This window comes from Alligator sinensis, unplaced genomic scaffold, assembly GCF_000455745.1.
Source record: "Alligator sinensis unplaced genomic scaffold, ASM45574v1 scaffold156_1, whole genome shotgun sequence".
NCBI classification, from domain to species: domain Eukaryota; kingdom Metazoa; phylum Chordata; order Crocodylia; family Alligatoridae; genus Alligator; species Alligator sinensis.
This window is the reverse complement of record NW_005841844.1, coordinates 4721555-4736203: the sequence shown is the minus strand read 5'-3', so window position 1 is coordinate 4736203 and position 14649 is coordinate 4721555. Positions and strand designations below refer to the sequence as shown.

The following is a 14649-nucleotide window of genomic DNA, read 5'->3' as shown; positions in this document are numbered from 1 at the left end:
AGTGACTTTTTCCTAGCCTTCAAGACCTCCCTCTGCCTCCCTCAATATTTCTCTCTCTAAAATACTGCATGCACAATCATTATGCACAATTATTAATTCCACAACTGCCTGTCAATGACCTGTCTTTTGCGCAAGCTGAGGGTATTTGCCTTGATTTTTTCAGAAGTGACTGGTAGTTTTTTACTTCAACATTTCTGAACCTAACTTGAAACTCAATTAAAGGGCCTGCTTTTCAGGTGACAGGCTCAGCACTTTCTGAAATACACCTTTTTAAGGTGTCCCTAGCTAGGCATCTAAAAACTGAAACCCTCAAATTACTAGTCTCTTTTGAAAATGTAAGCATTTGCGCCTGCAAATATTTGGTACCCACAATCAGTGGTGGTGTTGGGGTTAGCAAACCATGGCTAGGCTTTAACATGGGAGGGGGAAAGGGGGGGGGGGTTTGGTTAACTGTGTGTGTGTGTGTGTGTGTGTGTGTGTGTGTGCGCGCACTCTAAGTGTTCTCATTAGAAATGCAGAATAGGAAATAGGATCCCATCTGCGAGCAATTTAAGAGGAAGTGAGACAATGGAGTCGATTGCTGCTCCAGTTTAGATAATCAATACAAATATTATTAGTATAGTGATTTATCTTCGTAGGCACTTTATGAAAATGTGAATGCCAGACCCCAAAGACAAGTCAATATAATATTATTTGTTTCTGCTTTGTTGTGATGAGACCTTCCTTCCATGAAGCTTGTACAGCTGCCTTTCTAAGTGTTCTTTCCTGGCTGTGGTAAAAACAGAAAACCCCAACTTTTCCCCCCTCTTTTTCCTGCTTCTGAAAGAAAGTGTAGATAGCTGTTGTGTTTGTTAGGAGAGAAACTGATATTAGCATTTTATTCAAGTTTTGTACAGTGGGCCAGTTAATGGGAGACAACAGAATGGTAGAGGGAATTTTTGCATTATTTTGAATGTTTTATTTCTTGGACCACACAAAAGACTCATTCTTCATAGAGGCAGAGAGAACATAATAGCACTGTGTTCATCAGTGTTCTGGTGTATTTGTTTACCTAGGTTTTGATATCGAGCCTAATACCATGGTGCCTGAGGTTTTCCATATGTTTAATAATTTCCTGAATTAAAACAGATTCTTTTGATTGTTAGACACAATCAAATATGCCTTGGAAATAGAGTTGCAAGTTCTATGTACTATTTTAAAATGAAAAACCATTTTCATTGTTTTTTAAAATTTAAACAAGTTTACATAATAATTGTTTTTCAGTAATTTAATACTGCTTTTACTCTTCTTGACAACTCTCTCTCTGGCCCTTGATATTCTACCACTGCATTGCTGTGAGCTACTGTCTACCCCACCTCCCCACCCAGCCAGGCTCATCCCCCTACCTCTAGGAGCCCCTTCACTGTGTAGTCTAGCATATCCTGTATTCCACCCCTGACAGTGCCCAGTGCCAGATGCTGGAGAGAACAGTACAGGAGAAACCCATCCTGGACAATGTGGGGGACTGGTCCGGCCAGAGAGGGGACAGATCTGCCAAAGTCCATGTAGTGAGTGCGAGCTGCCCAGCAGTGCGAGTGACAAAACCAAGGGTGTTTATACGTGTGCTCCAGGAGTGTGTGTGTGTGTGTGTGTATGGGGGGAGGGAGGCAGTGCTTTAGTTAGTGGAAGCTCCCAGAGCACCACGTGCATCAGTGTCCCCATGTTAAAAAATGGCAGTGGGGGTGCTTTAACTACAGCTCATTCAAAGAAAACACTGTCAACATGTCATCAAAGCGATTATTTTGATTTTTTCCTTTAAGAAAAGCCTCCGTTTCAGTAAATGAAAAATATGTCAGTAACCATTTTAATACTATATTTGATAAAAATGGTCCCACCCAATTTTGCTAAATATTTACAAGAAAAGAGAAAAATGGGTTTGTTTTAAAGCCTTTGAAGAGGCTTTTGATTTAATTTTAAAACTATTTTAAATTATTTAAAATTTTAATGAAAATAAGTCTTCAAGTTTTACATTAGTAAGGCTGTTCTATTGTTTGGGCTGGTAAGGTGGGACTCATGTGACCTACATTAGAGTTGCTGTTTAGCCTTGTGTCAGTTTTAGTTAGTCTCCGTTCATAGTTCCCAACCCATAATATGAGGTTTTGCCTTCAAACCTGTGTTGTGAGAATAAAATCATTAGAAGTTGTGAGTTGCTCAGATGCTGTAGTTCTGGAGGCTATATGAATAGCTAAGGTGGATCGGTAGTCAGCTATATTGTCTTTCTGAAGTTAAGAGATGACAAGTTTGTGCTTTTCTAGTGGTGGTGGTGGTGATGATGATGATATCTCATACTCTTCTTAGGGCCTTTCCTCCCATAGGATCCCACAGCTTTTAAAAAAAGTTTTTATATGCATAGGAATTTCTGCAGCCACCTCTGGGGTAGAAGACAGCAACTATGCTTTAGGAATGCACTGTAACACTTCGGAACAATCTGAGACAGGAAAAGAAGAACACTTTTACAGAGCAGAATTTCCAAGAGAATTTATTCAGAAGAAAGGTAAAAAGCACAGAAAGAGTTACTGCAGCTAAAGGGGAGAAATAGCTGATGTCTGCATGGACAGCTGGAAGATTCCACAAAAGGAATTGAGAATACCCCCCAGTATGACCATCTGTGGCTGGAACCAAATATTGTCCCATCAGCATTCAGCAACCACTGAATTTAGGCCTTCCCAATACTGACATTTTCCAAATTGCCTGCCAGTCAGATGCTGAGGAGGACATGTGTAAAGTGTCAGCAGTCTCCAAAGTGTTCACAAGAAGTACAAAGCAAATCTGAATGAGAGAGCGAATAAAAAAATAGAGCAGACCAACAAAAAAATGTTGTTTTCTTACTGCACATGAGGAGAAAACGGGGTTGATGAAGGGAGAGGATGACAGCCTGTAGCTTGCCCTTTGTGAATTGTCACTATGTTGGTTTGTCAGCACAGGAAAAATTGTCTTGTTCTTATTAAATATGCATTTTCAATGTTTTAGATTGTCTGTAAGAGAGGATTTGTGCTTTAATGTTGACAGAATATCTCTCTGACTCAGTGTCCCTGGGTTTGGCTGTGGGAATTTATAAGTGTGCCTATAAATTTGATACTACTGAAGCGAAATCATACTATGAAACTATGAAATCTTCTGCATAACATTTAAGGGACTGATGAGATTTAGTTTTCAGAATCCCTGAGTATTGCACTTACCAGGCTTCTTGGGCCATCCTTGGATCTACAAGACTGGATCAGTTCATTTTTGGCTGGAAGGAGATAGGACTTGATGGTGCAACATGCTGCAGTCTTTTTAGTTCTGTCTGCTCTCCAGGGGTGCTTGTACACGTGATTAAAATTGCCTGTTTTTACGGTTTACACTTTCCATGTACATTTTTTTTTTTCTTCAGATTTAAATGAATGTGTTACTTTGCAAACTAAATGACATCCCCATGTAGTTTAATTTGCAACGTAGCTACCTGTAACGTTGCAGCCCTTAATCTGACAGCTCACTCCCTGGCTGCAGGAGAGGAAGGTTGAAGGCAGAAGTGGGGAGGGGCCTGGCAGAGCCTGCCCATGGCTGCGTGGGCAAGCTGCTGGTGGGCTCCAGTCTCCATGCTGGCGGCACCCCCTGGGGCTGCCTGGGTGGGTTGCCAGCAGGCAGGCTTAGGGAAGTTATTTTGGGCCAGGTACTGCCTCTGAGCTGGGGCAGCACACAGCCCTCTAGCCACCCATCTGGCAGCCCCATGGAGGGAAGGACCAGGGCCCCCTGCAGCTCAGGGGCTGCTTGGCTAGCTGGCCCCCTGGCCACAGGAGAGGCAGGCAGGGTTTGGCAAAAAAAAAAAAGCGAGAGTAAAAAAAAAAAAAAAAAAAAAAGGATTGGGCCCCTCACCATAACAGTGGCAGAGAAGCCCCTAACTTGAAATGGTGGGTTTTTAATCATCACAATTAAAAACCTACTGTTCTCAATGAAGGGGACTAAACCCCCATCACATGTATAAGTGCCCCAGTAGTTTTCATTCTTCAGCATATAATTGGAATTGTACAATGCAACTGGAATGGATATTAGGCCTTTGATGCAGGTGTGAGGGTACTGTGAATGGCACTTGAGCTTATGATGAGTGTATACTCTTGGGATCCAGGCTTCAGGTTGAAACAGTTGATATTTTTCTTTTAGACTAGGGACAAAAATTACACATAATCCAGTATAAGTGATTGGAAACTGGTTCAAATTTGTAACACAACAGAAGTTCAGTGCACATAAACCTGTTTCAAAATGGCTGAAACCGGTTTAAGATAAACTGGATGGATGTAGTATTAGATTTAACTGATTTAGGTTAAATTGCTTTATTGAACTTCTGTCCCAGATTCCCTCCAGATTCAAGTTAACTCAGTCACTCAGCATCCCAGGATGCTTTGCACTTCCTCTGTAAACACCCCTTCGCAGGGTGGGCAGGCAGGCCTTGGCCCAGCCTGTCTACTCCAGCTGAGCAGGGAGACATGCTGTAGTGTCCCCTGGCTTCTGGCCTGAGCCACTGCAGGCATGTGGCTGCATTTCTGGATACAAATGTGAATGTCTGTTAACTTGCTTATTGGTTCAATCTACGCAGCTGAGACTAACCTGTGAAGATTTATCCGATTCAGCCTTGGGCTTTTTAACTGTCTATACTTAGCCTCTAACCCTTCCTTCTTGAAAGCTTTTCAGAAATGGCTGGGAAAGGAAATCACCAGCAGGAGAAAAACTAAAGTAGGAAAGCTGGAGGAGCAGGTGTAGACCAGCTGTAATTGCCTATGAAGTGGTTGGAGACTGGAGTAAATGAGGAGCCCACACTATGGTGACATAGAGGGCAATGGTTAAGCGAAGAACTGGAACGGCATCCCAGAAAAGGATTAAAAATGAAAAGTAACAGAGAACCTTACTTCTCGATAGCGTGTTTTCTCTTGCAATGGCATCCCATGCCCTGCAGTACATTGTAGTTCTCACATCTGAAAAATGGGTGGGAAGGTTCACATTGCCTAAGAGCTCCAAAACTTTAATGGAAACCATAACTGCTAATATAGGATTACTGTGAAGTCTGCGCAACTAGTTTTGGGGAAATATCCCAACAGGTTACATTTACCTTTACTTGCCCATGCAGCACACAGCTTTACAGGCATCAAGAAAATGATTTCAGAATTGTGTTAGTGAGTTATGAAGCATTTTAGGGGCATTCTGAATTCCTGGTTTAAAATTATGGACTCTGTCAGCAACAGGCAATAGTCTCTGGCCATGTCCACACAAGCGTAGATGTTTAGTTCCTCCGGGACAACTAGCAGTGGGACACCTTGTGCTGCTGCTAGCTGTCCCTGGGAAACACCTGTGCCACACACCCTCTGGCATGCAGCAGTTACCCCAGGTAGGGGAGGGGAGGCTGAGGCCAGCACTGGGCTGGCCCTAGAAGGGGTCAGGGGGGGCCTTCCAGGACTGCAGCAGCAGCAATTCTGCTGCTTGGAGCCTGGCTGGCTGCCAGTGTGGCTCCGGCCAGGCAGGCTTCGGTTTTGAGGGGCTCATGCTGCTTCCATATGCGCCGCTCAGCCTTTTTTGTGTGCAGATTTTTTGACCCCTGGACATCCAAGGGTCAAGCCCCCTCATCCCCGCTGCTCCCTTTCAGTGCAGAGAACAGCTGAATGCGCAGTTTGTTCTATGTAGCACTGCAGATGTCTGCGGCACCACATACTGCATGGCTATGCTCGTCTTGAAGCGACCACTTGGTGTAAATTGGCCTAGTTCTGTTGATTCCATTTACATCAGCTATGGCTTTCTGCTAAAAGTTCTTACTTTTGGAAAACTAAAACAAGCATAGCAGCATGGCAGTCCTAATGAGGATATCTGTCATGTAACAAACTGAGCCAGTGGGAGTTAAGGGCCTTTGGATAGAGCTCTTTATCATAACAGAAACCTGGGTCTTCTCTGCACTAATCTGACACTAGTGAACCCTCACCTAGTGGAGCTGCTCCTGATTTGCATCCATGTGGGTGAGGAGAACTGGGTCTCTAATTCCTCATGGTAATTCTACTTGTTTTTGTGTCTTATGCCTCCACTAAAGTTTTACATTTAGAACCATTTTAACCCATAGAAAACAAAGCTACACTTGTTAATTTTTAGTTCAGGATATAATGCATTTTGGTAGACTGTGATGCAGCACCTGTTTTCAGTCCTTGAGTGACATTTAGTTTGCAGTTTCATTTACCTTTATTTTGGTTGTTTCTCCATCTACATTTTAATTGAATTGACTCCTTGCATTTTCAATGGTGACACTTTGGTAGGTGAATAGCAAAAGGATATTGACCTTATACCTATTAATTTGGGGATTCCGACAACTAAATTTAAAAGCCTTGTAGCCACTGGGAAAATCAATCTAGCTGAGAGAAGATGGGAGCATGGCATTGAGGTAATTGCACTTATTTCTCTAGTTGTCTGCTTTGTGCATTATCTTTGTCACCCTGAAGCACTAAAGCTTTATTGTTACCTGTCAACAATAAACTAACACTGCTGGTTATGAGCCCCAGTAGTGAGAAAATTTTAGTCTTCTGGCCAGCAAATATTTCTGAGGCCAGATCTTCACTGCAGGATTTTAGTGGTAGAGCTGTATCAGTCAGAGGTGTGAAGATGTGAGATCCCTGATTGACAAAGCTCAGCAAAATTACCTTGTACAGTCACAGTACCAGCAAAACTACTCTTAAGTTGGGATGGCTTATTTCATTTGGCTGGGAAGCAGGGGGGCGCTGAAATAAGCTACACTAGCAAAACCACAGTTTTATTGGTATGAGCTATGCATTCTTTCAAAGCTCTTTCCTTGTACAAGGTACTGGCATAGCAGTACAGGACTGGCAAAGTGCTCCTGGTATGAACCTGCTTTCCCTTTTTTGAACATATATATACTTATACTTAAGCAGACTGTGTCCCAGCAACGGGCCCAATCCTGCAGCCTTTGCTCACAGAAGTTATTTTATTGACTATTATTAGGGTCTCAAAGAGCTAAAGCCAACTTAGATACTGTTGAGAGACATTTTGTCAGTTTTTTCTGGGAGTTTTGTTTGTTCTTTATATTCTGTTATCAGAAGTGCCTTTACCACAAACTCAGTCCTGATCCTCAAAGGAAACTTACAAAACACTTCCCAGAGACGAGCCTATGAGCTCCATTTCATCAACCTCCTGGATACTAAAAATCATGGACTAAATATAGACATTGGATTTATGACACATTATAACCTGCCTGACATCTGACTCCCCAGGTACCTCTCCACTTTCAACCCCCTTCTCTCTCCCCCTCACCCCCCGCCTGTCTCTCACCCATTGACTCCTCAATCTACATTTTCACTGACTACCTGTCTTGCATGCATACCAGCCCAGCCCCTGGCTTCTTTACTTTTCATTCCATCCAGGAAGAGCACACACCAACTGCTGAAATTTCCTTAGCCTGACGAAGGGTTTTTGAACCCGAAAGCTTGCTTAATAACTATTCTCCAACCATTTGGGTTGGTCCAATAAAAGATATCAGATTCACCCAAGGAACCTTGTCTGCCTTTACCACAAACCAGGAATTTATCAGCTTTTCCCTGTGGGTTCTGCCTTGGGAAAACAGTTTTAAACTGTCTCAGGCTCTGTAGTAGCTCCTTTGATGGAAACTTCCCTGAGAAAATGCTACAAAGCGGCATTATTCAGTTGTTTTGCTTTGCCCTTGCCTGGCCCATGATCCCAGGCACTCCTATCCAATTTACTCTTTCATTTCTTGTTGTTGGGTCTCTCAGCAGGACAGTGGGCTGTGGGCATTTTACTATCTTGCTTAGACTATTGTTGAACTCATTCTTGCTGGACTTTACAGCACTAGAGTTTCAGGGCCTCAAGCTGAAATCAAGCCCACTGTGTCAGCTAATGGAGAACACTGGGTACAGAGTGCAATTTAGAGAGATGTGGATAAGCTATGAATGAACTCAAGCTCAGGTAGGGGAAGCATTATAGCATTATTAGTGCAATGCTCTGCCTAAGCTAACGTGCCCTTCTTTTGAATACCTGAGCAAGCTAATTCTGCTATATCTGCCCTGCACTGTCTCGTGCTGTGGAAATATAGTCAAGGAATAACTAAGTTCATATTTAGTAGCTGCTAATGTACTACCTGGAAAATGGGATGATCTTTGAAATGTATGGTAAAATCAAACCCTTGTCCAGTATCTAAGCATTATAATAGAAGCTGTGCACATGAATGTCATGTAATAGGTGGACCTGGATTCTTATGACCTGATCAGGAATAGCACGGTACATGTTCTTGTTTTATGTAATGTCTGCGCTGCTGTCAGAATACAATTGCAGTACTTTTGATATACCTGAGGTCACTTGAATCTAGCTTTAATCCACAGCAGTGTATATGGTGATAATCTCAGTAGCCACAGCAGTAAGAACGTGGTAGTTGTCGGGACCGAGGGCGGTCTAAGGCTATGGCCAGTAGCCCGGACCGTCAGGTGGGGTTTTTCCACGACGGAGTAGAGTTAGGCACGGAAGCGTATTGGTTGTACAAAGAAAGCTTTACTTACACTGATGGTCACAGTGCAGGAAGGAAACTTGCTTGAGTTACAGTTGCGCACAAACAAACAGAAGTGAGATCTCTTCTCGCACCGAACTGAGATGAGTTGTCGATATACGACTCTGCACGCTGAACACGGGGGATACGTCAAATTTTCCACCATGACGGGGAGTGGCTAGAAGCTGATCAGGCCTCTATGTCCTCCTCCAAGACACACGTGGAGTTTGCTAGGCTCCACAGCACGCTTAGAGTTCCCCATGAGATGGTTGTGGAGTCCTCCAACTTGGGCGGAAACTGCTCTGACCTTTTATCCGGCTAGCGAGCCAATTGCTAGCCGCCACGTAGGAATAATTTAGAATTGACCAATAGTGGGACACTAATTTGCATACGCGTGGCGGGAACTCTTTGCACCGGGGTTTTCTCTCTGCAGCTGAGAAATCCACCGTGCAAAGACAGCTCCATGTGGCGGGAAAATTCCAATGTGCCGAGGCACTAAAAATCATTGGATTATGACAGTAGTATGAGTTATACAATCCTGTAAGAATGGTAAGAACATACTTGGGCCCTGGCCCACAATAAGTTCCCTGCTGCTGCATTTTCAATGCTATGGGTATCTTAATTTGCCAGATTACATCTAGTTCAGGTGTGCCTACTGGTGCTGCACTGTCAACGCAAGAAGACAGTACTAATTAAATGGATGACCCATATAGCCAGGGTTGGCTGATTTAGGAAGTAGATTATTTGTATAAGGGGCATATGTAATGGTGTAACAGGTGGAATAATGACAGCTAGTGAAATTAGCACAAGCCATAGCCCAAGATGTACTCTGGACCTTGGGTATGTACATTGTCAGACTCCAGCCTGTGCTGTTACAGCCTCACAGCTTTTTGTACCCAAGTTAGCTAGGTTAAAGCTGTCACAGGTGTGCCCACATCTGCCACTTCCCACACCGGTTGCAGGGCAAGTAATCTTAAACTAAAACAAGAGGGGAGTTGTATAGTGAAGGCCTAAAATTGCATAGACTTGGAGATGTGGGAACAATGCTGAAGAGCTGACTCCTGTTCCCATGCTCGGTTCTCCTGATGATCCAGGGTGCTTTCTCCACTACCACATACTGTAATCCTGGGTTTATAAACTGCCAATATTCCTGCAGCCACTGAAGTTAATGGTGAAGCTGCAACTTATTTGGGGCCACTGGCAGCCTCATTTTGCTGGTTGTCCTATTTGCAAGGCTGTAAATTGGTGCAAAGGTTTTTAAAAGTGTGCATTTTGTAAATACAGACCACACAGTGCAGAATTCTCCACTTTGCCACACTGAGCTTTTTGCTGTCTTTCTGGGCATGGGGTATCCGAGGAAATGAGCATATTGTCTGCAGTATTTGGTGCATCTGCAGTGGAAATAGAAGGTCTCTAGCATGGACTGTGTAGTGATCACCAGGTTCAGTAAACACAGCCATACATGAATGAGAAGAACTACCAATAAACTTTATTTGTGGAGCTGTAGGCAAGCTCTTTGCATATCCTTTTGCACTAAATAGCTAGCTTAATTGAAAGATCATTTTCTAGTTCCCAGCTCTTCTTATTCTTCCTAGTTAGCAAGCATCTTTAAATTATATTTTTTATTGTGACATCTATTTTAACAAAAAATACAAAAATCAGTTAACACCCACAGAGGAGAGATTACTAGCACATCACTCTGGAGTGAGTCTTTACCACTCACTTTCCTATTTTCCTTTTTCTGCAGCTTTTAAGAAGTCTCTGTGAGCCTTTTCAGGAGGTGTCAGTTTCTTTACAGACTGAAGTATCAAATCCAGTTTCTGATTTGTTTTCGTGGGAAGCTTTTCCTTCAAGTCTTGATAGGCATGAGTCCTTTGGCAGCTGTGCTTCTGCACATAGCACAAAATATATTAGCTAAAGACTGTTGAGGCAGATTTCCTCTTTCTGTATTTGCATTTGTGTCCATAAGCACATTTTTTCCCATAAGGACATAGTTGCTTCCTATGTTCTGGAATAACTGATTTTTCTCCTAAGAAGACTGTTCAGATTTGGACTGTGATGGCCAAGAAGATCATCAGGATGCATGAATGTTGTATCCTTTTGTATTGCAAGCACACACTTAACTAGACTGTTTCTCACAAGTGGTATCACCTCCTTAGGTAGCACAATGAATTGGAGTTTGTGATTCTCTCTTTTTATATTGGATGCTAGCAATGCATCTCCCTTTCACTGGTATATTTGTCCCGGAATAGCCAGTTATTTTGATATTTGTTGGACTCACTTTTGGCTTCAATCTTAATTTTTTATATTTGTACTCTGGTAAAACGTTAACCTGAGCTCCAGTGTCCAATTTAAATGAAACTCTCATTCCTTGCATTTGTGCTAACAAAATCCAGTTCCTCTGTATTGGTTTTGCTTGATTTAACCATATCTGTAACAAATTCCTCCTCCACTTTTATGCTCAATTGCATGTACTTTAGGGCCACATCCACATGAGCGTGGACATTTGGTCCCCAGGGAGTGCCTGTGCCATGCGCCCTCTAGCACATGGTGGGTTAGCTTGGACGGGGTAGGGGAGGCTGGGGCCTTACCTGGGGTCCTGGGGGCCTCCTGGGGCTGCAGCAGTGGAGATCCTGCCACTTGGAGCCTTGCCAGCAGCTGGAGCATGGTTGCAGCCAGTCAGGCTCTGGTTTTGAGCAGCATGCGCTGCCATCGCAACACAGGATTTTTTGACTCCTGGATATCAGCTGTTCTCCACAGTGCGGAGAAAAGCTGAACATGTGGCATGTACCGCATGGCTGCGCTTGTCTGGATGTGCCCTAGGGTTTTGTTTGTGGGATCTGCAACACTTGGCAAAACGGTTCCTTTTGTTACAGGTAAAAACAGAGTTTTCCAAATGCAGTTCAACTGCATGGGTTGTGTTGCCTTCCACTTTTGCTGCATGGCTACCTGTAAGCTTTTCTTCTCTTAGAGGAATCCTTACCAATGGAAAATACCACCCTATGAGAGAGCGCTTCTTCTTGCCACATTCTTTCATGCCTATTGCACAGACAACCCCTTTCGGTGTATGCAGCTCTGCAGCTTGTGCCTTAACAGTTTCTGCTGCCCTGCCCGTTGCGTAGTCTTTTCTGGAGACAACTCTCTCATCTGCAATAGCCTTGCTTGTGATGCAGTACCTGCAATCAGAAACTCTGTCAAGTTCCCAAAAGCACAGTTCCTATTCAGCCTCCGTAGTTCAATAACATACTACTCTCTATTTGTTCTGTTGTTTGTCTACACGTGAAGAACCTATCTTTCAAGGATCTCCATTCTTATTTGGCATGCACTACTCAAATTTGGACAGTATTTTACTTAATTTCAAATTTTGATCTTTTGCAAAAGTAAAGGTGTTATAAAAGTCAGTGCTTCCTCCGCAACAATATGCAAGAAGACTGAGGATATGACTCAAGAAGATTGAGTATTTTTCTCTTTTGCCCCAGTGGCTGCTAGGTACCACTCAAAGCTTTGAAAGCCCTTCTCTGTTATGTTGCTTGGTGTCAGGGCTGCATCCCTCTAAGTGGGAATGTGCACTTTAGTACCTCAAACGCTTTTGAGGTGCTGCAAAATGCATATGGTGCAAGTGAACTGGTTCAGCATGCTTCATATTTGCAGCATGGTGGCAACATTTAGATACTGGAAAATCCTAGTTTCTTTTTAAAAAATAAAATAAAAAAAAGCACAGAGGAAAAAATGTGGTGCAGTGCATGTGGCAGCAGTGTGCAAAACCCAGAACCAGGGCCTGGCCAGCTCTAGCTGTTGGCCAGGCTCCACGTGCCCAGGTCACTGCTGTTGCAGCTCTGGGAAGCACCCCGGCCCCTAGGTATGGCTGCTGGGGCCAGCCCAGGTGCTGGCCCCAGACTCTTCTATCCCACCTGGGGCAATTTGCCACACGCCAGAGCATGCATGCAGGGGTGTTCCCCCAAGCACAACTAGGAGTGGCACACACTTGTCCCCTAGGAACTGCCCATGGGGACACACCCAAGAAGGGCAGGTGGAGGTTGCAAAACTCCCATGGCTTATTGTCCGTTTATTTAGACTATAACTGTGCAGGCAGATCACTTACACAGGCACTTGTCCTTCCCCATGGCTGCATTGCTCTAGTTGCTCTTGGTTTCCAGCTTCTTTTTCAGTTTAGGACTTAAATTCTTTCAAGATCTTTCTCATTTGCCACTTCTGACACCATGTAGTATTCACCAGGTTTAATAAAGGCACACATGAGGTACAGAGAGAAGTGCAGCGCCCTACTGTAACCCAGCACTTTGCAGGAAGCGCTATACTCTTGGGTCCCAGGGGTTGGGGATTCAGCTGCAATTTGGAGTGGCTCCAAGTCTGCAGCCACTTTCCCCTGCCCCTCCAGCCCTGGATCTGTCTTCAGAATGGTAGTGGAGGAGAGGGAGTTTTGCCTGGGGTATATTCAGCTAATGCTGGAGGGCGGGGGGGGGGAGTGGATTAGAGGGCTCCAATCCACCCGCCCCACCCTCCAGTGCTGGCTGAAAAGCTCCAGACCGAACTCCCTTTGCTCCCTTCGCCCCCGCTCCCCCACATTCTGAAGACAGCTCTGGGAACAAGGCTGAGCTGCATCAGCCTAGTCCTGCTCCAGCTGTGCGCAGACAGACATTAATGCTCCATTTTGAAGCATCTTCATCTGAACCCTTATTGCATGGGGGTTCAGATTGTTTTTGGATTAAGCCCTCATCAAGTGCTCTGCAGCCATTTGGTTGCCTTTGGTCACAGCTATAGGGTACTTTCAGGGGCCAGAATTGTCACTTTTGTCTACACCTATGAATTGCTGCAAAAATTGTCACTTTTATCTTCACCTATGAATGAGAACTATGAACAAACTTCGTTTGCAAGCTCTCTACAGATACTTTGTCTGGAACTAACTAACTTAATTGCGTGACAGGCTCCCAGTTCCCAACTCTTCTCAACCTCCTGAGTTAGGGATCATCTTTAACTTTTATCACTAGAGACTGGTGAGGTGAATTTTGCCCCTGGATATAGTACTCTATCATCTTCATTCATTTCTCAAACATTTCAGTGGTCTCCATTACACTTTGGGTAAAGGGAGAGAACAAAATCTCCCAGCCTGTTTCAGACTCCTTGGATCCCTCCCCACAGTTTGGGTTGCTTTAGAATTTGTGCTTTGTCTGCTATTGATCGTGTTCTGTTAGGCTTAGTACAGACAGTCAAAAAGCCCAAGGCTGAATCGATTTAATCTAGGCAGCTTCCTCTAAGCTGCATAGGTTGAACTGATAACCAACTGAACTGACAATCAGTTTTCAATTGGGAAAGGCAGGGGGAGGCCTGCATTGATCCAGGCCAGTAGGCACGAGGCACTAGAGCCTGCTTGCCAGCCTAGCCAAGTGTCCCCAACCCCTTTCTGTCCCCACACAAGGTTAAAGAGCTCCTTGTCTGGATGCTGGCCCACTTCAGGAGGTTGCCCACAGGCGGGCACAGCAGTGTCGGCACATTGGCAGTTCTTCGCTTAGGGGGTGCATCACCAATCTCAAGGGGTGCATGTGCACCTGCGTGCACCAGCTGTGTGTCGCCAATGCTGCTTAGGGTTGAAAAGCCCCCACCACAAGGGATCTCCCTCCCCCATGGGCTGTTTAGACCCTGGCTGGGGGGGGTCTGTTCCCTTGTCTCTCCTCTCCGGTCCCTATGGGCTGACAGATGCAAGCAGGAAGCAGGCTAAGGGAACAAGACAGTCCCTGCTCTGCTTGAGCAGACAGCATAGCCCAGGGCAACAAAACATCCTGGGATGCTGGGGGACCGAGAACTTGAACCAGGACGGGATTTGGGACAGAAGTTCCATAAGCCAGTTTGACCTAAATTAGTTAAATCTGTTACTACATCCAACCAGGTTTATCTTAAGCAAGTTTTGGCCATTTTGAAAGTGTCTTATGCGCACTGAACTTCTGTTCTGTTACAGGTTTAAACCAGTTTCTGATCACTTCAACTGGTTTATGTGTAACTTCTGTCCTGAGCCTTAGAGTCTAACTTTGCAAATGTGACTTTCAGTTGTAGACCATTTCCTTGCTGTTTGACGT

At 44.3% G+C, this 14649-nt stretch overlaps 1 protein-coding gene across 1 annotated transcript in view; it reads left to right on the top strand.

The window, feature by feature from the left end:
• FGF18 (fibroblast growth factor 18) overlaps window positions 1-14649 on the top strand; it is a 112931-nt gene that overhangs the window by 58011 nt on the left and 40271 nt on the right. The window contains exon 4 of the mRNA XM_025206172.1: window positions 2393-2551. Within this exon, the coding sequence (XP_025061957.1) occupies window positions 2393-2551 (159 nt within the window). The remainder of the gene's footprint in view (window positions 1-2392; window positions 2552-14649) is intronic.